The 26146-nt window shown below is 36.3% G+C and overlaps 1 protein-coding gene across 1 annotated transcript; it reads left to right on the plus strand.

Annotated features, from left to right (window-relative positions):
- The first annotated feature begins 10929 nt into the window (after positions 1-10929).
- On the plus strand, positions 10930-17619 carry LOC132301793 (uncharacterized). The gene is made up of 2 exons (XM_059799022.1): positions 10930-11523; positions 17437-17619. Exons 1-2 carry the CDS (start codon positions 10930-10932, stop codon positions 17617-17619), a joined length of 777 nt encoding a protein of 258 aa, XP_059655005.1.
- The last annotated feature ends 8527 nt before the right edge of the window (positions 17620-26146 follow it).

A 26146-nucleotide genomic window follows, 5' to 3' on the forward strand; every position in this document is an offset into this window, starting at 1 on the left:
ATTGTGTGGTTTCAACCTACTTGTGCATGGAAGGTGGTTTCGTGCATTATATAAATTATGTATAAGTTGTGAACTTATTTATTTATTTTGGAGTCTTGGGACATTGTTATTACAAGTGACATGGCTAGAGTTTGGCTCTAGTGTGGGAGGTATGAGTTCTCCCCAATTGAGATAGTGCACACTAGGGTGGTATTCCCAGCGGGTTAATGCTCGGAATAACCGTTTAGGTCTTGGCTTTATCCAAGGCATGATGACCAAATCTTCCACTATTTGATTTCGCATTCAATTCCAAGTTGACAATCATGTTTAATTGTGACTTGTGGTTTTGGTTATTGGCGATTTGATGTTGTTAAGTACATCTATGCTATATTGTCATATTTAGTTGTTTTTACACTTTAGATTTCAAGTTGATAACTTTGAGAATCAATGTCTTGATGCATTCTATTTGAGATTCTAATTATGCTAAATGGTTATATTTAGTTGTTTTCGTACTTTAGATTTTAAGTTGATAACTTTGAGAATCTATATCTTGTTGCTTTGTATAGCATGCTCTTATGTCATTTGGAATTGCATGAAGGATGTGATTTATGCTAGAAATGTTCTAAGGTAGCTTAGGATGCTTCCTGAGTCTAACCATTGACATAGACGTTAGGTGGCATGACCCTATTAAATTGTTTCATATTAATGTAAAAATCTATAAGAAATGCATGCTCATTCTCTACGAGTAAACTTGTTTACTCACCCCAAAGTTACTTGACGTTTTGTTCAGGTACGAAGACTTGGTTCGTGATGTTCATCATTACTTAGATGATTGTAGACTTGAAGGTTTTAATTCTTGTAAAGGTTGGTTTGAAATGCCACTTGTAACCTTATATGTCAAAATGTGTATATTTGATTCCATATATATAATGTGTATATGAGTACACTCTTTACAATGTATTTGATATGTATGAGATGAGGCCAGAGGCCAATGACATGTAATTTGTATCTTATGTAATTTTTGACTTCATTGAATATTAAGAAAATATTAAAAAAAATATTGAGTTATTACTTCACCATGTTTGCATTGGGTGTGGAAATTCCATTTTGATTATTCCATAGGGTCTCACTAATCATGTATGAAGTGTGGCCAAGGGCCAAATGGTATTTTGAAACCATTTCATAATTTTGAATTTCGAGTTTTCATTCCAAGTTCCATTTTTGTCATTTTGGCCGTCGGGGTGCATCAGAGATATTTTTAAGCCGTGGACCATTGTAGCATATCCGATTAGTAAGTTACGGTTGTGTGCATGATCATTTTCAAGAAAAACTACTTCCTTGGTGAAATGAGCTTCTTATGGACTCACTTTGCATCTTTATTGCACAATCTGATCTAGGGGCATTCTAGACTTTTCATTGTAGTTTTATTTTCTTCTTTCAATATGGTTGAATAGAAAACGTGATTTTAGGGGGGGGGGGGGTTTCTTCTTCGTGTTTTTCCAGAAAATGTCGTCTTGGTATCGGAAATCGTTTGCGAAGTTCAGCTTTCAGTTTTGCATTTAACAGCTTTTTGGACCCTCGTGACCTGATTTCATGGAGGGGCATTTTGGGCATCGTACAGTGAGTTTTTTTTTATTCCTTACATATTCTCATGTAGAAAACTCAATTTTGAGGGGGGTTTCTTCTTTGTGTTTTTCTAAAAAATGTCATCTTGGCCCCCAAAAATCCAGTTTTTCCCGGAAAACCCCTACTATCAGCTTTTTGCTGACCTGTAGTACAAGTGATCGAGTGGTGGCTTCCTCGTAACCAGTTACATGAGCATGGATAGTGTTGTGGTCTTCATTTTTGGTCTCCTAACCGGTTAGGAAGGGTTGGTAACCGGTTACATGTTCATGGGTTAACGACTTTGACCATTTTACCCCTTTTTCTTCCGTTGGCCAAATCTCCTTTGTCCGGATTCCAAATCAAGTGAACTTTTTTTTGAACTTGATTAATTTTTGGTTGTCTTTCCAATGGTGTGCTTGGTAGCACCCATTTTCATGTTGGAAATGACCTTTTTTCCCCTAGGTTCATTCTTGTCCGTTTTTGAAATGCCGCTTTTGCATTTGTTTCCTTTGGGTTCCGTGACCTCGTTGAGGGTCACATTGGTGTCTTAGAGATGTGTTGTATCTCTAGAGACCATTGTTTCATCTTTTTCTTTTGCATTCTGGATCTGTTTTGGGTCATCACATGACACACTGGGTTGAAAAATCCAGGGTCGTTACAGAATTGCATAAGAGAACAATACAGTGGCGTTCCTCAAAGTGATCGCATGTACTCAAGGCCTTACACAGAAAGAATTGACATCTTAAAAATGCTGGTTGGGTATCAACCTCCAAAGCTTCAACAATTTGATGGAAAAAGCAATCCCAAACAACATATTGCACACTTTGTAAAAACTTGCGGTAATGCTGGTACAAACGGAGATCTCTTTGTCTCAAAGGGAATGCATTTGATTGGTACACAGGCCTCAAAGCTAGAGGTATTGACAGTTGGGAGTAGATGGAACGAGAATTTCTTAACCATTTCTACAGCACTCATCGTACTGTAAGTATACTGGAGCTTACAAACATAAAACAAATGAAGGGTGAACCCGTGGTTAACTACATCAACTATTGGCGAGCTCTAAGTCTTGACTGCAAGGATCGTTTGTTTAAAATTTCTGCAGTTGAAGCATGTATGCAAGGCATGCGCTGGGAGCTTCTTTACATCCTACAAGGGATTAAGCCTCGCACATTTGAAAAGCTTGTTACTCGAGCCACGACATGGAGCTTAGCATGGAAAATTATGGTACTAGAGAAGATGTTCCTGGTATATCCAACAACCTTCAAGAAGATGAGAGAAGTGAATCTGAAGAAGAAGACAATATACTTCCTAACTCGAATGAAGAAATAGCTTCATCTTTCATTGTAAGCATCATCGCGAAAGACTTGCATCGAGAAACATACCATGCTACAACAATGACTTCAACCGAAAGTGCAAAATCATAGGGGGCATTAAGTCAAGGAAACCTAGAAGAAAATCCTCAAAGTGACGACGAGATAGTTCGTACCCTCCAGTATAAGCTTAGACTGTCATCTAATTCTTCCAAAGTTGAAGAAAATTATTAAATTTGAGGTGCTCCCAGATACGAGCCTAAACTGTGGATGACACTTCTTGACACGAGTTTTGTAATGACCCGGTCATTTCCTTCCTTTTTTTTTTTGTTTTCCTCAGAATTTCACGGATGAAATTTTTTCGTTGAAATTTCTTTTCTTAGTTCAATTTCATGGATATGTTTTGAGGTTGGATGATTACCTACGAAACTATAAAAGGAACTTTTGTGAAATAATTTGTGTAAGTTGATGTCAAAGGAGGTTTTCTTTTCTAGAAAGGATGATGTCTTAAGTAGGATTCTATTTTATTTTATTGTGTTTGTCATACATGTTTTATTTAACTATTCAGGATTTTGGTATGTGGTTTAGTTGGGGACACAAGTATGTGATCAGCCAACTATTGTATTTAATAACATGGAGTAATAACGCTATTTACGCTAGGATTGTGAGCATGTGGTCATAGGATTTGGTAGATGTAGACACTAAAAATTTAATGGACTTTTGTTTTGACAAATTGACCATTAAATATGGGTCAATATTTAATTAAGTTATTTAATTGGCCCAAGCTTGGTCCATATTGTTAAATAAACAAATAATTATTCCTAATAAAATATATTTGGAATAATCATTTTTAAGGATAATTATCATAATATAATCGGCCTGGCCCAGTTATAATTTTATCCTTATCAGAAGATCACACGTGTCATCATCCTATCAACCTAAGAAGCCTATAAATAAAGGCCTGGAGGAAGAAGAAGGGGACAAAAATTCAGAGTCCAGAAATCCAAAGACTCAGAAATCCAGAAGGCCAGAAATCCCGAGGGCAAATTTGAAGGCAAATAACACCAAGCATATCCAAAGTCGTGCCGTTCTTCACCAAATTCAACATATTCCCTCCTCTTTAAACATAAAGAATAACAAGCACATCTAAAGACGTGCCGTTCTTCCGCAAATTCAACAAAGGACACAAATTCAGAATTCAGAAGTCCAAAAATTCAGACACAAATTCAGAATTCAAAAGTCCAGAAATTCAAAGTCCAGAAATCCAGAGACTCAGAAATCCAAAAGGTCCAGAAATTGAGGGAATCAAAAATCCCAAGGGCCAAAAATCCGGAGGGCAAACCTGAAGGCGAAAAACACCAAGCACATCCAAAGTCATGCCGTTCTTCAACAAATTCAACAAATCCTCTCTAAAGACGAAGAACAACAAGCACATCAAATCGTATCATTCTTCATCCAAATTTCACAGTGATCAATAACAAGCACATCAAATTGTGCCGTTCTTCATCCAAATTCCACGATGATCAACAACAAGCACATCAAATTGTGCCGTTCTTCATCCACATTCCACGGTGATTCAAGGTCAAGCTCGTGCTGCCCTTGGATCCAACCAACCAAAAAGAAGATCAAATCAGAGGACCTTATTCTTTGGAATATTATTACAAAGGATTATACTCCATCTTTCTAAATTAATAAAATATTATATTTTGCTCCCTATTTTGTTTTTATTCGCAGACAACAAAATTTGTGTGTATAGTAGGTATACATAATTCTAGCCAATCTATTAGACCTAGACATGCTTAATGATGGTATGTTAATTGGGATGGAATAGTTAAACCATCAGTACGAGTCAAATAATTTGGAACGATTAGTTTGATATACTTTACCCTAGGTATGGATTCGTATAATATTACAACACCATGATAATGGTGGTTGTCAATATTACGGTATCCGTGAGATTGTGGTAAATAAAGATCACTGTACCGTCATGATAATTTATCAGAGGTGCTAGAATTGCTAAACATCTTTTTGGACAATCCAAAAGTTTTCACTAAGACAGAATGAGGATTTTATACTAGTTTAAGTATTTATGGAATGACACCGACTGAGGATAGTAGACGGACTAACTATTCATTAGTCTATTCTTAATCAAGGATTTTATTCATGAGGGCATGTCATTAGGAGGAGTTGCAGGGGTTACATATCGAGGAGGAAGCAAAGTCTCTTCATTTGCACAAAAAAATTTAGGAATTTTTTTTTTAAGGTCACAATTCGCACCAATTCATTGTTGCTAGGAAATTGATGACTATTTGGAGGATAGAACGGTTCCATATTCTTTTGAAGTTGGATAGGAAGTCTAATAGACACTTACTTGTGGTAAAGCAATAGGGTGTGTCAAAGACATAAAGGTGAGACCGAACACCTATATAAGGAAGAGGTGCACGGTGTGTATGGAAAAGTCATAACTAGTTGACTTTCGATGAATGGAATTACTGGTTGACTTTCTATATCGGTAAGTTTATCACGGATCAGTGGTGCATGGATTAAGTTGCAGAGTGAGCTTTTGAAGATGCACCAATTTTAACATTGGGTACAGATGACAGTTGGTGGTACCAGACTGACGGAACTTCCTGTAGACAAATTGGAAAGAGGATACAAGGACTGAGTTTCACAACTCTTAGTTTTTTTGTTCATCCTGGTGGAAATATGATGCTTCACAGTATGAAGCAAATGTTTGGAGGAGGAAGGAGCGGGACATAGAGATTCTGTCTACAAGTCTAATATTTATTAGATAATCAAGATGAACCATCAGAGATCACTAGATCCTTGTAGACATTTCCTATACTGAAGTGGAAATGACAGAGTATTTTCTGCGGATTAAGTTGAGGGATTGCTGCTTTTATACAAGGGTCAGGATTCTGGTTGGGATATTGGTTGACTGATAAACTAAATCAATTTCATTGTCTATTTTGAACTGGTAAGATATCAGATTATGTAAATAGAATGGATTAAGAGATGACTTAGATACATCAAAGTGGTGATTCACACTTTGCATTAAGTTCTGTTTGGTGGAAGGGAATATGGATGTGGACACTCTCAACAACCGATAGGATATTCAAATCTTTCGGTTAGTTATTGAGTTGGCAGTTACCATTTTTGTTTGTGTAATAATGACATTTGCTCTTACCAGGGTAATTGAAGAGGTTAACTTAGAATATCAGAGCTGACCTGGAGGCGGAGGCGGTGATACCTTACTCAAATAGAGGTTAAGGTGCTGGAGGAGGATTAGTAGATTCTGTAACTGATGTTATGGAGGTTGGAGTGCCTAAAATGTAAAATAAATAATTTTACGGTGCACTCAGATGGTTATATGTTACATCGGGACATCTAATGTTAGTTTTGGTGCGCCGGTACGAATCAGGACATGTACAAAACTGTTTATAAGTTTAATACCTGGTGGAAAGGTGGAAAATTGATAATTGGATATCATTAGAGATTTTTGCCACTTCCTTTTTCAAATTGGGAGTAGGACTAATCAGGACTGGAAGGTCGATAGAATTATCGACATTGAATTGGAAATATTTTCAAATGGGATAAGAGTGATGGATTGAGTAAGTTCGCTTATGAACATTAACTAGAGTAATGTTCACTTTGGAGTTTTATATCAGTTTTACATTGCACTGATAGTAGTGTTATCGCATGTGGATGTCCATTATAATGGATGGAAAGTGCTATTTAGAAGGAGCTTTATGAGAATTTTAGAGTAGCAGTTTTGCTTCATATCTCTAGACGGAGAATTTGATCGAGAATTTAAATTTGATCATAGAGGATATGCTTGGGATATATACCTTAGGTTTTCATGGTTAATTGGAAATGTTTACTTCGCTTTTCCAATTTCTGTCCGTCATATTGTTGGCACAAGGAGGGTGGTATGACAATGATTAAGATTTTGTATATTATGGTGCAGACCTCTCATTTGTTGGTTTTAAATGAAAGTAAGGATTGTACAATCAGACCTTAACTTCATTTACGGATACATCGGAGAGATATACTCTCATTTGTAATGGATTACGCGCAGTTTGGAGGCGGCAGTAGGATTTTGTGAATAGTTGAACTCGTGCACTAGAGTTTTCCTATCAGGAAACGGTTGTTTGGGATGTCTTCCATATAGGAAGCAAGGTTTTTTTGGAGAAAGGTAAGTTTTCCATATTAAATTGACTTTTCATGGATTGTGTTTATTACTTGAGGCAGTAACCTATAAATTAGCGTTACTGACTAGTTAGCGCTGGATGCATAGGAATTTTGTGCGTATATCCTATGAAACTTGGAGGAATATGGATATATACCCTTGTATACAAATTGGGTAAGGATGTGTTGTTGTTAAATACAACTTACGTGTGGAATAATTTTTATGTTTCCTACATATTGGACCTATAAATTTTTTTAGAAGGATTTGGAATTTAGTGGCGCCCATACACAGAGGTACAATCCACAACGGAACGGAAATGAATTTTAACAACAATAATTCAGAGTTTCGTTAATTCTGAGGACGGAATTCCTTTTGTTAGGGGGGAAGAATTTAATACCCTAGTTTTCAAAAGGATATAATTGGAATTTAAATTTTATTTCTTGTGCATTTTTAGTTATTTAAGTGGTTATGTGGCTTGATGGAATGTGTTGAATTGAATTAATTGTTTAATTGATTATTTGGCTGGTTGTAATTATTTAATTTGTTTAATATTAATTGTTTAATTGTTTCTTCGTATAATTGTTTAGCTTGGTTTATTTGTTTTAAATTGAAATTATTTTGTATAATTGTTTAAATTACTTTACTTGTTTAATTGAAAGTACATGTTTATATTATTTTTATTCTTTTAAACGGAGTTGGACTTGGATAAGATCAATGGACTTTTTGGATAGTGTAAATGGGTACAGTTTTTACCCATAGATGGATATACATGTATGTATGGGTATTTATGTATTTTGGGTTAGTTTAATTATTAGCAATTGTTAATAATTAAATTAGCTTCATTATATTATATTATATTATATTATATATATATATATATATATATATATATATGTAATATCAAGTTTTAGGGTTTTAGATATATTCATTAAAATTGCCGACTTATATACATATATGTATTTTATATTTTATTTATGTATTTGTTTTGCCAACTCCTCACATGAATAGAATTAGGTTAAAACTATTTTGCCTATATATATATCGTATTATGTCTGCGTAGGGCTTAAAACACAAACCATATTCACGAGCAGTGAGGTTTAAGAGAAAATAGAGAGAACGGGTTAGGGTTTGGCCAAGAACAAGGGCTGAACCGATTAGGGGTATTGGACGATTGCTCGTGGGTTAAACCTAGGGTAGCAAAGGAGTTGATGACAATCAGAGGTCGCCGGAAAGTCTAGACAGTGGACGGTTAAAGGTTTCAATTCGAAACCTAGAGGTAAGTTTTATTTCTTGCTCTTTCCTATTGACCTGTGTTCTGTGCATGCCTAGATAGTCTTCAGGAACATAACAGACATTAAAATTGATTATGTATGCATGTTAATACAGATTGTAAATTATATTTTATGTGTTGATTAATTGAAAGTTAATTGTTGCATAAACTGTTACTGATTATGTTTTATATTCTTGTTATTAATGCGTATTGAATTGTTATGAGTTTTTGGAACTATTGGGACATAGTTCGACCTCTACGAACTTAAGCTAATACATTATAGAGTGTTTTTAGCATCGTCAGAGGTGAAGACGACAACAGGAAGTAGGGACAGAGCCAGCTCCCAAAGATTTTTGACCACGGCTTTCTGTGAGAGAGAGAGCCGGCTCCATAGATTGAGGGAGACGGCTCCCTAAGTCACAGAGCCAGCTCCCAAGGTAGGGGAGCCAGCTCCCATTGGTTAAGAGATGGCTTTCAACTTTTGAGAATAAGCTCTCATGCTTAAAGGTGTACTGGATTTGGTTTTGGATACGGTTTTGATATTTTTGGAGTTCCTGGACTGTTCTGGGTTATTATTAAGGATTCTAAACTTTGTTTTATGATATATTAAAACTCATATACCATAATTAACATCTGTATGCTAGTGTATTTAACAGTATGAAAGTTTAAACAATTTTTGCATGCTGTTAACTGATGTAAAAGATTTAATTGTCTAGTCTTCTTTAACCAGTTTAAGTGACTGGAACATATTTTTTAAATATGTATTGGATGCATAATAGGGTCATATACTTATTTTATTTTATTATGCTTACCCTGGATTTTAATTGATGAACCATTAAATTCTGTTTTATCAATTACATGGATGTTATTCCGGATTTTAATTGATGAACCATTAAATTCTGTTCTGTCAATTACATGGATGTTATTCTGGATTTTAATTGATGAACTGCTTTATCTGTTTTATCAATTATTGTATATGTGAATTATATGCACCGGTATGGGACGGTAGCATATTAGGTATGGATTAGATCATAACGCTCACTTCTACCTATTATGGAATAAGGGAATGGATTATAAAGTTAAATCCTACTTATATTTAAGTCAGATCAGCTGAGCAAGTTGAATGACTAACTAAATTATTTGCTATTTATATTTAAGTCAGATCAACTGAACAAGTTGAATGACTATTTGGATTACTTGCTACTTATATTAAGTTAGATCAGCTGAACAAGTTGAATGACTAGCTGGATTATTTGTTATTTATATTTAAGTCAGATCAACTGAACAAGTTGAATGACTATTTAGATTACTTGCTACTTATATTTAAGTCAGATCAACTGAACAAGTTAAATGACTAACTTGATTATTTGCTATTTATATTTAAGTCAGATCAACTGAACAAGTTGAATGACTATTCGGATTACTTGTTACTTATATTTAAGTCAGATCAACTGAATAAGTTAAATGACTAACTAGATTATTTGCTATTTATATTTAAGTCAGATCAACTGAACAAGTTGAATGACCATTTGGATTACTTGCTAGTTATATTTAAGTTAGATCAGCTAAACAAGTTAAATGACTAACTGGATTATTTGCTATTTATATTTAAGTTAGATCAACTGAACAAGTTAACTATTTGGATTACCTGCTACTTATATTTAAGTCAGATTAACTGAACAAGTTGAATGACTAAATGGATTACTTATGGATGGATATGATAGAATTTACATATATATGATTATGGTACCACGATATGAGCTTGATTCTCAAGATCAATGGTTAGGGAGCGTATATGCATTGGGATGCATAACTGGCTATGATAGGTAGTGGTGTACCCTGTTAGGTCTAGGTACTCATGCCCACCTCAGGTGCGTTTTGCATGTTGTCTTCTATTTAGGTTGAGACCCCCTTTGTAGTCCAGTGAGAGTCCCTTAGTGTGGATATTTATATATATATATATATATATATGTATGGACTATTTAGCTATTGTTGAGTTATCTAGGATGTATCTGCGTATCGGGTCTCTACTTGGACTGTAGTAGAGTAGAACTTGTTGTGGGCCTGACCAGAACTTGTTGTGGGCCTGACCCACTTTCATTTGTTTAGGTATTCGTCAAGAGTAGGGATTATTCGTGCTGAGCAGGGATCGTTTACATCGTTCTTACGGATTGTCTACATAAGATTTCCTTTGTGATTTCTGTATCTAGTTATCGATTGTTTATCGTTTTGGTTAGTTTGGTTTTCCCGGGGTCCACATAATATGGATTCCCAAGTTGTATAAGTTGGAGGATTATTTGTATCAGCAAATATTTATTAATGGAAATTGATTCGGAGGTTTTATTAATGGATTATCATTTTTAGTTTCTTTCAGTCGTTTATGTTTCTTGTTATCTATTTTGTACTCTGTGTTCTTTTATTGCTATTTGTTTTTGAAATCATTCAGTATTCGGGGGTGGGCCTGGCCAACCCGCATCCGAAAATCTGGGGGTATCACAGGGTTTGCACAAAGGAGCTCGCCAAGAGGAGGTAGGGGTGCTACAATTGGTTCATAAGCCCAGGGAAGAGCATTTGCTATGACACTTCAAGATGCTCAAGCAACACCAGAATTGGTGACGGGTCCACTTTTTGTTTTGGATAGAAATGTTACTGTACTTATTGATCTTGGTTTAACACATTCATTTGTTGCATCATCTATCATTATGCATTTGGGTAGACCACTTTCATCACTAGATAGTAAATTATTTATTTCTACACCAATAGGGGAAGTGGTAGTGGTTGTAAATGAATATCGGGATTGTGTATTACAATTGGGGGATAGACAGTTAAAGGTGAATTTGATATCATTGGGTATACCAAACTTTGATATCATTTTAGGTATGAATTGGCTATCTGTGTATCATGTTTCAATAGATTGTTTTCGGAAAGAAGTTGTATTTCAGATACCAGGGGAGCCAGAATTCATATTTACTAGAGAAAGAAATGTTATTCCAAACTGTCTCATATCAGCTATACAAACCAATAAGTTGTTGAAGAAAGGGTGTCAGGGTTACTTGGCTTATGTGGTTGATACTAAAAATAAAGATGTGACATTTGAAAGTGTACCAGTGGTAAGGGAATTCACAGATGTGTTTCCAAAAGAATTACCGGGGTTGCCAATGGACAGAGAGGTAGATTTTACCATTGAGTTGGTACCGGGAACAACTCTAATTTCTATTGTTCTGTATCGATTGGCACCGATATAATTGAAAGAGTTAAAAATTGTTAGATATATTGTGCTTTTCACATGCTATTTAGACAATATATACTTAATTGTTAGATATATTGTGCTTTTCACATGTTGCTTAGATAATATATACTTAATTGGTCACCCTTGCTAGTTGAATCAACCAAACACACACACACATAAATATTGCAACACACATTTCCCTCATTAGTCACTTGTCAAGGGTGTAGAAAGTATTGTTTGGTGACCTCTAAACCCCAAGATCTCTCTCTTTTACTCTTACTCTTTATTGCATTCAAGTATTTAGTTTAATTTGCTCTCTAGTTTAATCAACCAACCAACTATTTGTTTGATCACTCGACATACTAACCCTAATAACGATTCCATAACCAAATTTGACTCCAATCCCTTGGGACGATCCTTACTCACCCTAACTATATTTTTAGTGAAGGTAGTAGTGGCTTTTATAAATGTAAAACTTGGCCCTCGCCTTAATGTACACTCTCTAAGCTTGTGGTGTAGCGACACACCAAGTTTTTGGTGCCGTTGCCGGGGATTAGGTAACGTCGTAGTTGTGGAATTCATTAGGAATTAGTACTCTTTTAATCATGTCTTTACTTTTTTTTATTTTTCTTTTTGTTACTTATTGTGTTTGTTCATCTTTGACAAGGAGCGTTGAGCTAGGAGGCAAGCAAAGGAGCCACCAAGCAAATGAGCTAAGCAAGCAAGAAAAAATGCTAAAAATTTTAAAAAATTGCTAAGCTAAGCTATAAATTTGGAGTTGAAGTGCTAAAGGACCTTTGTGAGACTTTCTTTACTCAATCTTTTATTTAAATCGTCGGCCCACGTGGAGGCTTGTTTTTAAATTCTTGGATAAATCGTGAGCCCGCATGGAGGCATTCTTAATTGTTCTTTGCATCATTGTTGTTAAAGCATAGGAGTATGGGTTAAGTGTTTGTGGAGGAAGATTCATTGAATTGTTGTGAAGTCGAAGTGTTTGTTTATTCATTGTGTTTGTGTGTTTTTACATTGTGCATGTATCTTCGTAGATCACTAAGACCAACTCTTGTCCTTCTTGATTTGCATCTTGAATCCCTAGTTATAAATCCTAGGGGAAGAGGAAGTTCTAGTTCTACTCGATCCATTACATCAATAGAAGGCCATAATGAAAAGCATGTAGAGGACCTTGGTTACATAGACCAACAAGGTATCCTCCATCCAAATGTGCATCATGAGAACATTCAAGCACCATTAGACATACCTAGGCCATTCATTCACCAACCACAACAAACAAGGCCAAGTTCCATTTGAAATGCCAAGGCCAATGTATGCTCCATAACCTCCCATCATTCAAGGAAATCAAGGTGCCCACGTTGCACCTCAAATTGCTAATCCTCCACTTACTTTAAGAGATCACTATATGCCTAATGAATACAATGCACCCACATGCATTCAATTGCCACCATTTAGAGCACATCACTATGAAATTAAGCCACAAACCATTCAAATGCTTCCTAACTATCATGGACTTCCAAGTGAAGAACCTTACAAGCATTTGGACGAGTTTCTAGAAGTATGTTCCATCGTAAAATATACGTACATGCCGGAAGAAGTCTGAAGGCTCAAACTTTTTCCATTCACATTAAAAGACAAGGCAAAATATTGGTTTAACAATCTTAGGCCTTTTTCAATCACTTTTTAGGTAGAAATGCAACAAGAGTTCTTGAAGAAGTACTATTCGGTTTCTAAGACCAATGCCATGAGAACCTCAATTCGGGAATTTTCACATGGGGATGGAGAAACGTTTCATGAGTCATGGGAACGCTTTAATGAATTACTTAGGAAGTGTCTACATCATGACATGCCCAAATGGCAATTAGTTCAATATTTCTTTGAGAGCTTATCAGACAATTACAAAGGCATGGTTGATGCTTCCATGGGTGGCTTATATATTGATAGGCATGAGGATGACGTGTGGCGTCTTTATGAGAGCATGAGTGAAAATTCTTTGCATAGAACATTATCATCCAAGAATGGTAGAAATTCACAAGGTAGGAAGAGTGTTGGCTTATATCAAGCCGATCATTCAAATGAAATATCCGCCGAAATGAAGTCTTTATCTCAAAGGTTTGATCAATTTTTGATTAACCAAAACTCGGCGAACCAAGTATCTTCCTTCCCTAACCATTCTCATCGTGCATCAAATGAAACATGTATGACGTGTTCTACTGTTCTTCATTCTACTTCTCATTGTCATCATGGACAAGTGCAAAATGAACCTAATGAACAAGTCAATGCAGCTTTTGTGAACCAAGGGAACAATCCTTATGGTACTCATTATAATCCAAGTTGGAGAAATCATCCGAATTTCTCTTAGAAAAACCAAGGAGCCCTTCCCAAGGCAGTTTTCAAGGGAAGTACATTCCACCTCCACTTCAAAACCAAGGATCCCAAGGTTATAGGCCTTATTAATCATAAGGGAATCAATTTGCTAACTCTCATTTTCCCAACCAATCTTATTCCTAAGGAAATGCTAGAAGTCCCGCCTTTGAAGAAAAAGTTTTGAATGTTTTGGGCACTCTTGAGGCAAACACAGAATTACTTCATTCCCACTCTCAATCTATTGCGAAGCTAGAAACCCAAGTAGGGTAAATAGCAAGCACTCTTAATACCAGAGAGAAGGGAAAGATGCCTATGAATGCCCCACCTAAGCAACAATGTGTTGTGAAAACCCATTTCTCACCCAGAAGGCCACACCATTGAACATGTTAATACGGTGACTACCTTGTGGAGTGGTAGGATTGTGGACAATCAAGTCAAAAAGTTCAATGAAGAGAGTGAACCGGTGCAACCTCAAGTTGTCACCCGTCCCGTTTCACATCCCATTCCTCCTTCATTGCATATACATGATCTTGTGAATGAGAAAGCTTCAAAATATGATTTGAAGAATGATTTTGAAAATGATTTGAAGAAAGATTTGCCGAAAAATGAATTTGAAAAGGTTTTGTTGAAAAATGATTTGAAACAAAGTGATTTAAAAACTTCTTGTGTTGAAGAGACTTTAAAGAAAAATTTTGAAAAGATTTTTAAACCAAAAGCTCCATTTCCGGATGCCTTAAAATGATCCATTTCAAAAGACAAGCAAAAAGCAAAAACTAATCAAATCATGGAAATGTTTAGGCAAGTGAAAGTCAATCTTCCACTTTTGGATGCAATCAAGCAAATTCCAGCTTATGCCAAATTCTTGAAAGACTTGTGCACCCAAAAGCGGAAGAACAAAAGCCAAGCACCAAGAAAAGTGGTTTTGACCGAGCAAGTAAGCTCAATTTTGCAACATAACACTTTACCAAAGTTTAAGGACCCCGGTTCACCTACTACTTCATGCATCATTGGTGATCATATCATTAATCGGGCGCTTCTTGACTTAGGAGTAAGTGTTAACCTTCTTCCATACTCGGTTTATGTCAAATTGGGCCTAGGTGAATTGAAATCGATGTCGGTAGTTTTACAACTTGCCGACCGATCCATTAAAAACCCTAGGGGTATAATTGAAAATGTTTTGATTAAGACTAACAAAATTTTCTTCCCCGTTGATTTCGTTGTCATTGACACGGAACCGGTCCCCAATCTTAAAAGCCAAATTCCCGTTATCCTTGGCTGTCCTTTTTTGGCAACTGCTAATGCCAACATCAATTGTAGGACGGGGATAATGAAAATCTCATTTAGCCACATGAAGGTGAAGTTGAATATCTTCAATCCCACACCCAACTCATTTGACAAATATGAAGGAAAAGTTAATGTTGTAGATAAATGCTATGATCTTCAATGTCAAGGAAATGAGCTTTTGTGTAAGACCAAAACTTCAAAGGGATCATCTTCAACCTTGTATTCTCAAAGTCTTGTTTTAAATTCTTGCCTTGAAAGGGCATGGAAGCCCAAAGATTGTGATTGCATTGACAAGGGATTAAAAGTTTCTTTTGAGCTTAATCTAACAAGTTCTTTAAAGAACTATTTGTTGGGTGGGGTTCAAAGCATCTATCACCCTAACAAAGAGGGGATGCATTACAAGATCTTTGATCTGGGCTAAAAGAGCCCAACGTCTTGCTAAAGACATTAAAGACTAGCACGACATTTCGTAGGGTATCAAAACCCTATTCCTCCCTCATTTCTATCTTAAATTTCATTTCTTGTGAAGTCTAGATACTTGTTTTTGGTTCATATGCATTGCTAGGAACTGTGATTAGGATTACATGAACTTTTATGTTGTGATTGAGCATTCTGCATAAGTTCAATCGATCTCAAATGAGAGTTCGATCGATCGAACTTCCATCTGTATCCAACACTTAGAAAATTTTTTGACCTGCATCCAAATCACCTCTCTATCCCATCGTTCGAACTTATTCTCAAATCGATCAGAAGACCTTAGATCGATCCAACTTTAAATTTTGATTGATCTTGAGATCCAACACTTAGAAAATTTTTGAGCCTGCATCAACCTGCATATTTTAGCTCTCTGTCTCATCGATTGAAAACATTTCAAGATCGATCTGAAGTTCTTCGATCGATCCAACTTCATCATTGGATCGATCTGCAAGTTCCATCACTTAACCAAATTTTTGAACCAAAAACCAGCATATTTTTGCTCTCTGTCTGATCGATCTAACATTTTTTTCAGATCGATCTTTGTTCTTCAATTCTCTATTTTGACCTTTGTTTGACTTTATTTGACTTTTTAATTTTAAAAAAAATCCAAAAATATTTTTATTTTATTTTATTTTATTCTATTTTTCAAAAATCCAAAAATATTTTTTATTTTTGAATTTTTTTTTTAATTTCAGTTTTTAATTTTTTAAAAATTTAAAAATTCCAAAAACACTTTGAAGAGAGTTCATCACAGTTCGATCGATCTGAAATCTCAGTTCGATCGATCAAACTGAACAGGAAAAGTTTTTAAAAATAGAACTTGAGGGTCTCAAGATTGATTCATTAGATCGATCCAACCCTCTAAACCCTTGTCCCTCATTCCCATCACCACTGTGCACCCATCTTCATCATCTTCTCCGGCGATTCTCTGGCGAGATCCGGTAAATGTTGACTTCTCTCTTCTCTCGGATTCCATCACCCCCTTTGCATCTCATCCATTTCTCTCATATTATAGGTGAGATCTGAGATCCACTTTCTGATTTAAGCTTCTATTTTATGTATTCGTACTTTACATGCTAGATCCACGATATTTTGTTGATGATATCCTCCATTGACGGAGCTTAAAGCATGTTATATATATGTATATATGTATATAGATTTGTATATATGTATATATATTTTGAATTTTGATTTATTTTGTGGGAGTATGGGCTTTGTAAAGTGACTAGGATTGAGGAATTGTTGTGTTGATGGGCCCACGACACTGTTCGTGTGGCCCTTGTGCTTTCAAAGTCATAGATCTGTGACCTTTCAGTTTTCATCTTCGCACAGTTTGATCGATCGAACTTCTATCTCAGATTAATCTTGAGAGATCGATCAAACTCATCTTTTTCAGTTTCTCAGATTGATCAAAATTTTGAGATCGATCTCATATTTTTTTTGTGATCGATCAAACTTCACATATTTCATACACACATTCCATGCATCTTATCTTGTGTCCATGCTATCTCATTCATACCCAATGCCTGTGATATTCCACATTGGATGCATTTCATACTTACATTGTTTAGCATGCTTCATATCCTGTCACTTGCATAGATTCATGTCATCTATATGTTTTGTCTATCTTATTTGACATGCATGTTTCTATTTTGTGCTTTCAATTCTTTATTCTGGCACTGACTCCCCTTGCAAGTTTTAAATTATTTTTCAGGCCATGACTAAGCACGAGACTATTGCCAAGAGGCAACACGGGCCTCAGAGACATATCAGACCTAGGATAGAAGAACCAGCAGAGCCCTCTCATATACAAGAGGAGCCATTAGAGCCTACTCCACTTCAGCCACCTGCCCATGAGGCTGAGGATGATCATATTCCATCTACTTCTGAGGCTTAGCCTATGTTTACACCATTTCCATCTCCATCACATGCTGAGGCTGAGCATTCACCATTACCATCTCCACCACACCAGCCAGTTCAGCCAGCTCGAGAGCGTGACAGGCCCACGCCTAGATATGCACATATGACAGTGGACCACAAGTCAGTGTTTGACATAGATTTTTCTCCAGATCGGTACTGACCTGATCAGCTTACGATGATATTTTCCAGAGTGGCCTTGCAGCTATTCTTGCCCCGGTTACTGAGCCAGTCTACCCGCGGCTAGTACGAATGTTCTTCTAGAACCTCCGACCGTCCCCGCATACCACAGCAGAGCTGGTCACTACTATAGATGGCCATCAAATTGCTATTACTGTGGACACGCTAGCCAGATCATGCCATTATCCACACCGATGCCCCCGGAGCTACAAGAGCTATATCCCAGTCTATAAAGGCCTTCTTATGTCGACATGGCAATTTTCTTGACAGGTCACCATGTCGATGGTGAGACCTTCGCCACCCGCACCTTTCTTCCAGATGACCTATGGTTCTTTGATTCCGTTCTCTTTCGGAACATATATATAGCTAGGCACAAGATTCAGCGGTGAGGAAACTATCTGACAGCCCTCTACGCATTTTATACAGGCCACTGGGTATCTATCCCCGCGCTCATCTGGAGCGTGATGAGGAAGCTCTTCGATGAGTATATCAGCAAGGAGAAGCACGGAAAGGCTAAGTCTCTCCCATTCGGCCACCTCATCACCCAGATACTGATCGACCAGCTCTATCATTTCCATCCTTAGGAGCACCCTAAAAGAGGTTCCTGTCACTTCTTGAAGAAGGACTAGAACAAGAGCTATAATGCTATCATCACCAGACTGCAGGACCACGCAGTAGTGGTTGCAGAGGAGTTAGAGGCAGAGGCAGCGGTAGAGGTAGCAGCAGCAGACCTAGCAGTGGACGATGTACTAGTAGGTCCAACTACCGAGCACATAGACATTGATTTAGAATGACCTGCAGATGACGTAGAGCAACATTCTCTAGCTAAGTCGCCAGTACACGAGGAGGAGCAGACTCAGGATCTTTCTTCTGATTCATCCGTACCTGAGGCTCCTAATCAGACCCCCGGCTTTGGAGAGCGTCTTCAGGCTCTTGAGGATGTAGTGGTTGCTATCAGAGCTGATACTGCTGCCATTCGAGCCAATGTTGTAGCCCACCGAGCTGATTTTGCTACATTCCGCACGAATGTCATGACTCTACTCCGAGACTTATCTAGGGATATCCGCAGAGCTCGCCCTGCCCATCCTGCCTCGTCTACCTGAGATTCCCAATTTCTTCTATCATTTTATACTACACCTCTGTGATCTATACTTCATTTTTGTCACTGTATATTATTTGCAGCCGGATATGTCGGCTTTGATCTTTTGATATACTTTATACTTTATTTTCTTTATATATGTTTTTGCTATGGATGTCATCTATTATGTTCTCATATCTATCTATTTAACTCCATCAGGTGCATCATAATGACTCCAGTGAGAGAGAATGCTACACAATTTTCAGGACCACCTTTATACCTCTCTCACTACTTTATTTCATTTACACTTGCACGTCCACTGTACACTGATTATCCCTTTTTGTTATCTAATGAATTTATCCGAGTGCCAAATTTCAGGACCATAGTTAATCCCAAGTTTAAGGGGGCCATGCCACCCACTTTGGATACTTCAGTCCCAGCCATTCTTTGCCTTAATTGCACCGGTGTACTCTTTCCTTTTGTTCTCTTTGCACATTGAGGACATTGTGCCGTTTAAGTTTGGGGGTAATGGTGTACTTTACAGTGTTAACTTTAAACTTCAAAATTTTGAGTATGACTTGTGTATTTAAGAGATTTTCTATGATTGGTCCATATCTAGCTATGATTTTGATCTTTTAAGGACTATATTGCTTAAAATTTAAAAATTGCTTGACTTGAGAGTTCAATACTCCTTGTATGCCTTATGGACGCCATTTAGGAGTAAAGTTTTCGAAAGATTGATATCTTGCTTGCACTTGTGGTCCACGTCATCTTGATTTTGTGATTGTTTTGAGATTCACTTTAGAATTCTACACTAACACAGGCCCACATTAGCATTCATTTATGGGGTACATGTTTTGTTAATTATTGAATTGGTTATATCCCAATTGAGTTAGTAGTGCATTGAAAGCTTTCATTCTTGATAAAGGTGGATAACAACCCCTTTTCACTAAGTAACCGGGATTCTAGCCTCATTAAGCACTGAACTTCTTATGCCGAAAGGTGTAGGGCCCAAACTCTAGGTTAATAATTGAACTTGTTTATTCAAAAAAAAAAAAAAAGTGAGGACTTCTCCCAAAAGGTGAGAAGTGGGAAATGATTAGATGGAGGTTGTCTTGATTTATAGCCTAGTTGATTTGAGCTTGTAAGTCCGTAGGGGTGTTTGAACGCCTAATGCCCTAAAGCCGTCTGGTTTGGGAGTCATTGACCTAACGCTCGACCTCATGAATCGCTAGAAAGCTTAATAGATCAACATATTGCACCATGCTTCCATCTTTGATCCTAATAATAATAATAAATAAATAAATAAATAAATCAAGTGAAAAGAATAAGTGCACCTAGAACAATAAACCTTTAATAAAAAGGTTCACTTTTTGTCTTGATGATCGGTACTAGATTTGTGTGCTAGTTTGAGGGTAAGGATGTGATTAATTTTTTAGTTGGCTTAGATAGCAACATATTTGATGCCGGTCCATTCAAAAGGATTCTAGAGTTGTTTTGATTTGCATGATCATTTTCTTGATGTGTGGACGACCATACTTGCTTGCTTGATGTTGAGATTATGGGAGATTACTTAGAAATGTTTGAAAAACTGCATACTTGAGGTAGTTTTCTCCCAATATTTGTTTGCAATATTGGTGTCTCTTTAGAAAGAATGAGCTTAATCTTTGTGGGTATCATTTCTAGAAACCCGCACGAGACTTCACTCGTCCACTAGGGGTAACTTAGGGGTTTAAAAGGCTTGTTGCATATACTAAGTGCAATCGTGTTCCCTATGAAAGTGGCGTTATCCATTTATTGTTTTCTAGTTCATAGTTGTTTAGTTATTCATTTCATTCCTTTACTTTCTAGTTCATTGCTAGGGACTAGCAATATTTAAGTTTGGGGGTGTGATAAGCGCTGAAAAGTGCGTATTTAAACCCCTTAAGCTTAGGCATTCTAGTACATTTACCTATCTTACTTTACCGTTTTAGATTGATTTCATATTATTTCCATTTTCAAGCACTTATCCCGGAAATAAGCTAACTCAGCCAAATAAGAGCAGAAATGAAGCAATTCTGGGATGAATCAAACTAAGGAGCTAAGTGGAAGCAAAAGAAGAAAAAGGTGGAAATCAACATCTTCAATCGATCTCAGATCAAAGTTCGATTGATCAAACATGATCGATCTCAGCACTTCAAGATGGATCAGAGCCATGATGACATTTTCAGAGATCTTAAAAGTTCAATTGATCCAACATCATTCTTCGATCGATCGAACTACCTTGTCCTTATCCAAATGATTGATCTTATTTAGTTGTACCACCCTACCAACCACTTTTGTCCTTTTCCCGAAAATATCTTCAAAATATCTCAGATTTGTTTTTATCCAAAAAGCGCCGCCATTGAGGATTGATCCAACTTCAGTTCGATAGATCTCAGCCATATTCGATTGATCCAAGTCCAAGGTTATTGATCCAACTTCAGTTCTTGATTTTGTGTATTATTGAGGGATTAGTGTTGTAATATATGTTTTGGCACTTTTATATATACAGATCTTGTTTATTCAATGATTTATGTGATTTAATGCTTTCAATTGATCATTTCATTCTATCCATATGTCTATGTATGCTAGAATAGATGTTCATGTGTTTGTCTCTATTTCTTGTGTTATTGATGCATGTCTATATGTATTAATGCCATAGATCTAGAGATTGTCAAAGCATTGTGCTTAATGGAATGCTCTTGTAATTTTCTGGATGGTTTATGCTCATTTCTTGATGGATTATGCCTCTCCCTTAGCTTAATTAGTTTAATTTCATGTCATTAGCTTAATTGTAGTGTAGTGGTAGCATAGTTGTTAGATGGGAGGACAATCCATGCTTGTTGTTTGATGTTCCATACTTTTGAATGCAAGTAGCATATGTCTCTAACCTTGTAGTGTATTTGGTTTGTGAGCTTAATGAAAGGATTAATGACTTGTTATATATATGGTGCTTTCCACATGCTATTAAGACAATATATACTTAATTGTTAGATATATTGTACTTTTTACATGTTGCTTAGACAATATATACTTAATTAGTCACCCTTGCTAATTGAATCAACCAAACACACACACACATTAATATTGCAACACACATTTCCCTCATTAGTCACTTGTTAAGGGTGTAAAAAAGTATTATTTGGGGGTGACCTCTAAACCCCAAGATCTCTCTCTTTTACTCTTACTCTTTATTGCATTCAATTATTTAGTTTAATTTGCTCTCTAGTTTAATCAACCAACCAACTATTTGTTTGATCACTCGACCTACTAACCCTAATAGCGATTCCACAACCAAATTCAACTCTAATCCATTGGGACGATCCCTACTCACCCTAACTATATTTTTAGTGAAGGTAGTAGTGGCTTTTATAAATGTAAAACTTGGCCCTCGCCTTAATGTACACTCTCTAAGCTTGTGGTGTAGCGACACACCATTAAGGTGAGTAGGGATCGTCCCAAGGGATTGGGGGCTATGTTAATATGGAAACAAGGTCAGATTAGTAGGTCGAGTGATCAAAAGATTGTTTGTTTGGTTAATTAAACTACAATGTAAATGAATTCAATACTAAGCAATTGAAATAAATAAAGGGTAGAGAACAAGAGAGAGAGGTCTTAGGATCTTGAGGTCACCACTAAACATCACCATTCTAGACATTCAATGTGTAATGAATGAGGGGAAACATGTGTTGCAATACAAAGAAGTGTGATTGATTGAATCAATGAGCATGGATTGACTAATTAAGTATACATTGTCTAGACAACCTAGTGAATAGCACAATATATCAAACTAAGCCATTAATCCTTCCTTTAAGCTCATAATCAACATACTAATAAATTAGATAATTATATTACTTGCATTCATAAGTATGGAACATGAAACAATAAGCATGGATTGTCCTCACATCTAAGAAAGTAAAGCAACTACACTACTTCTAAACTAAGGACATGAAAATTAAACTAATTAAACTAAGGGAGAGGTACAATCTATCAAGAAATGAGTATGAACCATCAAACAAACCACAAGAGTATACTATTTAAGCACTATGTGTAATGACCCGGATTTTTCGGATAAATTTTTTCAGTTGTCTTTTCCCTTTTGAGTTTGGTTTCTTGTCGATTAGTGCCGTCTCGAGTGCTCTGAAGTGATTTCCGAGACTCTTTTCTATGGATTGACAACTTCCTTTGAGGACCAAGTCATTCCCACATTTTTCGTTTTTCGACACTATTCACTTTTTGTCTTTTTCCCTATTCCGTCTTTTCCTCATTTGTCACTCTGTTTGCGTAACCACACTTCTCATGTTTGGAGTTGGTTTTTGACTTCACGTACCTTCATTCCCAATTATTTCTATGAGATACGTATCTTTACTTTCGTGAGAAATTACTCTAGTTGCTCCCGGTGTCCATAGGGGCATAAATGCAAAGTTCTTTGGAAACTGTTTCTTTTCTTGGGGTATTTTTCATAAATATCTTTTGAAGATATTTTATTTTAGGGGTATCTAAGAAAATATCTTTTGGAAGATATTTTCATTCTGGGGCAGTTTCGCAGTTTTAACTTTTTGGAGGGGTTATTGTGCAATTAATGAAAATTATTGCTCAATGCCTTGTTTTGAGCCTGGATCCTCATATGGAATTTATTTTCACATTTTGTCAAGTCATGGACTCTTAGAATTCCCTCCTAGACGATGTTTTCCAGTTTCAGGGTTTTTGGCCCCAGTTTGCGCCAAACTTGTTTTGGGTATAACTCTCTGCTCGGGACTCAGTTTTTGACGCCGTTTCTTCTGTTGTTCATATTTTCTCATTTGGAATCTTTTTTGTTCATGGAGTTTTGCCGTTTGAGCACGTCTGCTCAAATTTCACTTTTTCAGACCCGGCGGGGCCCGTTCGGGGCACTTATTGAGTTTTTCTATAAATAGGAGGTCTTTAAGTGAAAAATCAGATTTTTACTCTCTCTCTCCTCTCTCTTGGCCGGATCTAGAGGCAGCCATGGCTGTCATCTTCTATCTCTTCCTTTGAGCTTCTTCCCTTCAATGAAATACCTTAATGCCTTAGTGGTTATTGTTTCCCTCGGCGAGGCCTTCGATTCCAACCAATTGGAATCTCATTTTGGCCATTTCTTGAGTTCGGGTTTGAAGCTAAGTTGTGTTTTTGATGGGGCTTCCTTGGGATTCATGTTCGTGGTGTTGTCCCCAACAAGACCTAGGAGTTTCGTCGGATTCGGAGCATATTTATTTTGGTGGGGATTTGAGATTTCATCTCAAATGGACGTAGGGAATGTTTTAGGCTTTTGTGTGTGTTATATTGAGTGTTTAGCATGATTATACAACTGATATGTGTGCCTTGTATCAAATCTAGAAAGTTAGTAATTTTTAATTCTTTGTATAAGATTTAAAATTCATGATGATATATAACTTTGATTTGAATTGTGGCATGGTAGAAAATCTTGTTTTAATATGTTGGTTAACATATATCAAATTTGGATTAATTAAATAAGAATTGCTCTTTTTAATTAATATTTACCTTTTATGAAAGATTAAAGTTCATGGCCGTACCTGGCATGAAATTGAGTTGTATTATGCTTCTAAATTGAGTTTTGGCATATTTGTTAACATACTTTAATTTGAGAGCATTTGGTTGAGTTTGGAAATCTAGAAACTTTAATTAAGAGATTAATTAAAATCTAATTTTGTGGTTCCATGGTCCTAATTAAGCTTTTGTGTGAATATATGTAATGACCATGACATGTCTATTAGCATATATTAAATTAGGGCCAATTGGAAATGATTTGAAATCTAGAGAGTTTAATTATTTTGATGTAATTAGATTCTAACTTGTTTATCCATGGATTTAATCATGTTTTAGAAGGTGCTTCTATTTTAAGATCATGGATTTAGACTTGTGAAGTATTATCTTGATTGTGTTATATGCATTGAAGGGCATTGTTGTTAAATTTATATTCATGAGAGTATGTTTCTAATATGAATATATTATTGGCTTGTGATTTCATAGCATTATGGATATGAAATGCTTATTATGCACAATTGAGAGTTATATTGCTAACTTGTTACTATATAGCAGTAATATGTATAAGTTATGAACTTATTTGGCTTATTTTGGAATCTTGGAACATTGTTGAGTTAAGATGGCTAGGGTTTGGCTCTAGTAAGGGGACGTGAGTCCTCTAAGTCATTGAGATAGTGCGCACTTAGGGTGGTCTTCCCTGCAGGTTAGTGCCCAGAATAACCATTGAGGTCTCGGCAGAATTCCGAGCGTGATGTCCAAGTCTTCCACTATTTGTTTTCACATTCAATTCCAAGTTAACAATCATGTTTACCGTGTTGACTTGTGGTTTTGGCTATTGGTGATTTTGATGTTGTTAAATACATCCATACTAAATTGATATATTTAGTTGATTTCACACTTTTAGATTTCTAGTTGATAACCTAGGGAATCTATGTCTTGATGTGTGGTATTAGATATTCTAATTATGCTAAATTGTTATATTTAGTTGATGTTGCATTTTAGACTTCAAGTTGATAACCTTGAGAATCTATATGTTGTTGCTTTGTGTAAGCATGCTCCTATGTTGTTGCTTTGTGTAAGCATAACCCTATGTTGCTAAAATTGCATAATGAGGTGATTGATGCTAGAAATGATCTTAGGTAGCTAGGATGCTCCTTGAGTCTCACCTTTGACATAGATGTTAGGTGGAATGAACCACAATAATTAAATCATGCAAACTTGTAAAACGTAGGTCGATGTATGCTCATTTCCTACGAGTAGCTTTATGTTACTCACCCCTACAATACTGGGGCATATTTCAGGTATAAGAATTAAAGTTGAGACTTCCATTATGCTTGGATGACTTGTGGACTTGAAGACTTCCATTTTTGTGAAGGTTGGATCGGAATGCCAATTGTAGTCTTAATTGTCAAATGTGTATATTTGATTCGAAACTTGTAATGTGTGCCTAAACACACTTTTGATTCTCATTTTATGTATATGACATGAGGCCAAGGGCCAAACTTCTTTTAGAATCACATTTATGTCATGGATGTTGATTTTTGCCCTTAATGAGATTATATGAAATTCATGCGTTTTAGTATGCTATTTTGCACCGGAGCATGTATTGCATATGAAATTCGTTATATAGAATTCATTTAACATGTATGAGGTGTGGCCAAAGGCCAAACGGTATTTTGAAGTCATTTCATAGTTTTGAATTCCA

This window comes from Cornus florida, unplaced genomic scaffold (genome assembly GCF_030987335.1).
Source record: "Cornus florida cultivar Cherokee Brave unplaced genomic scaffold, ASM3098733v1 CherokeeBrave_3.0.0_Hap2_Chr03, whole genome shotgun sequence".
Taxonomy (NCBI): Eukaryota; Viridiplantae; Streptophyta; class Magnoliopsida; order Cornales; family Cornaceae; genus Cornus; species Cornus florida.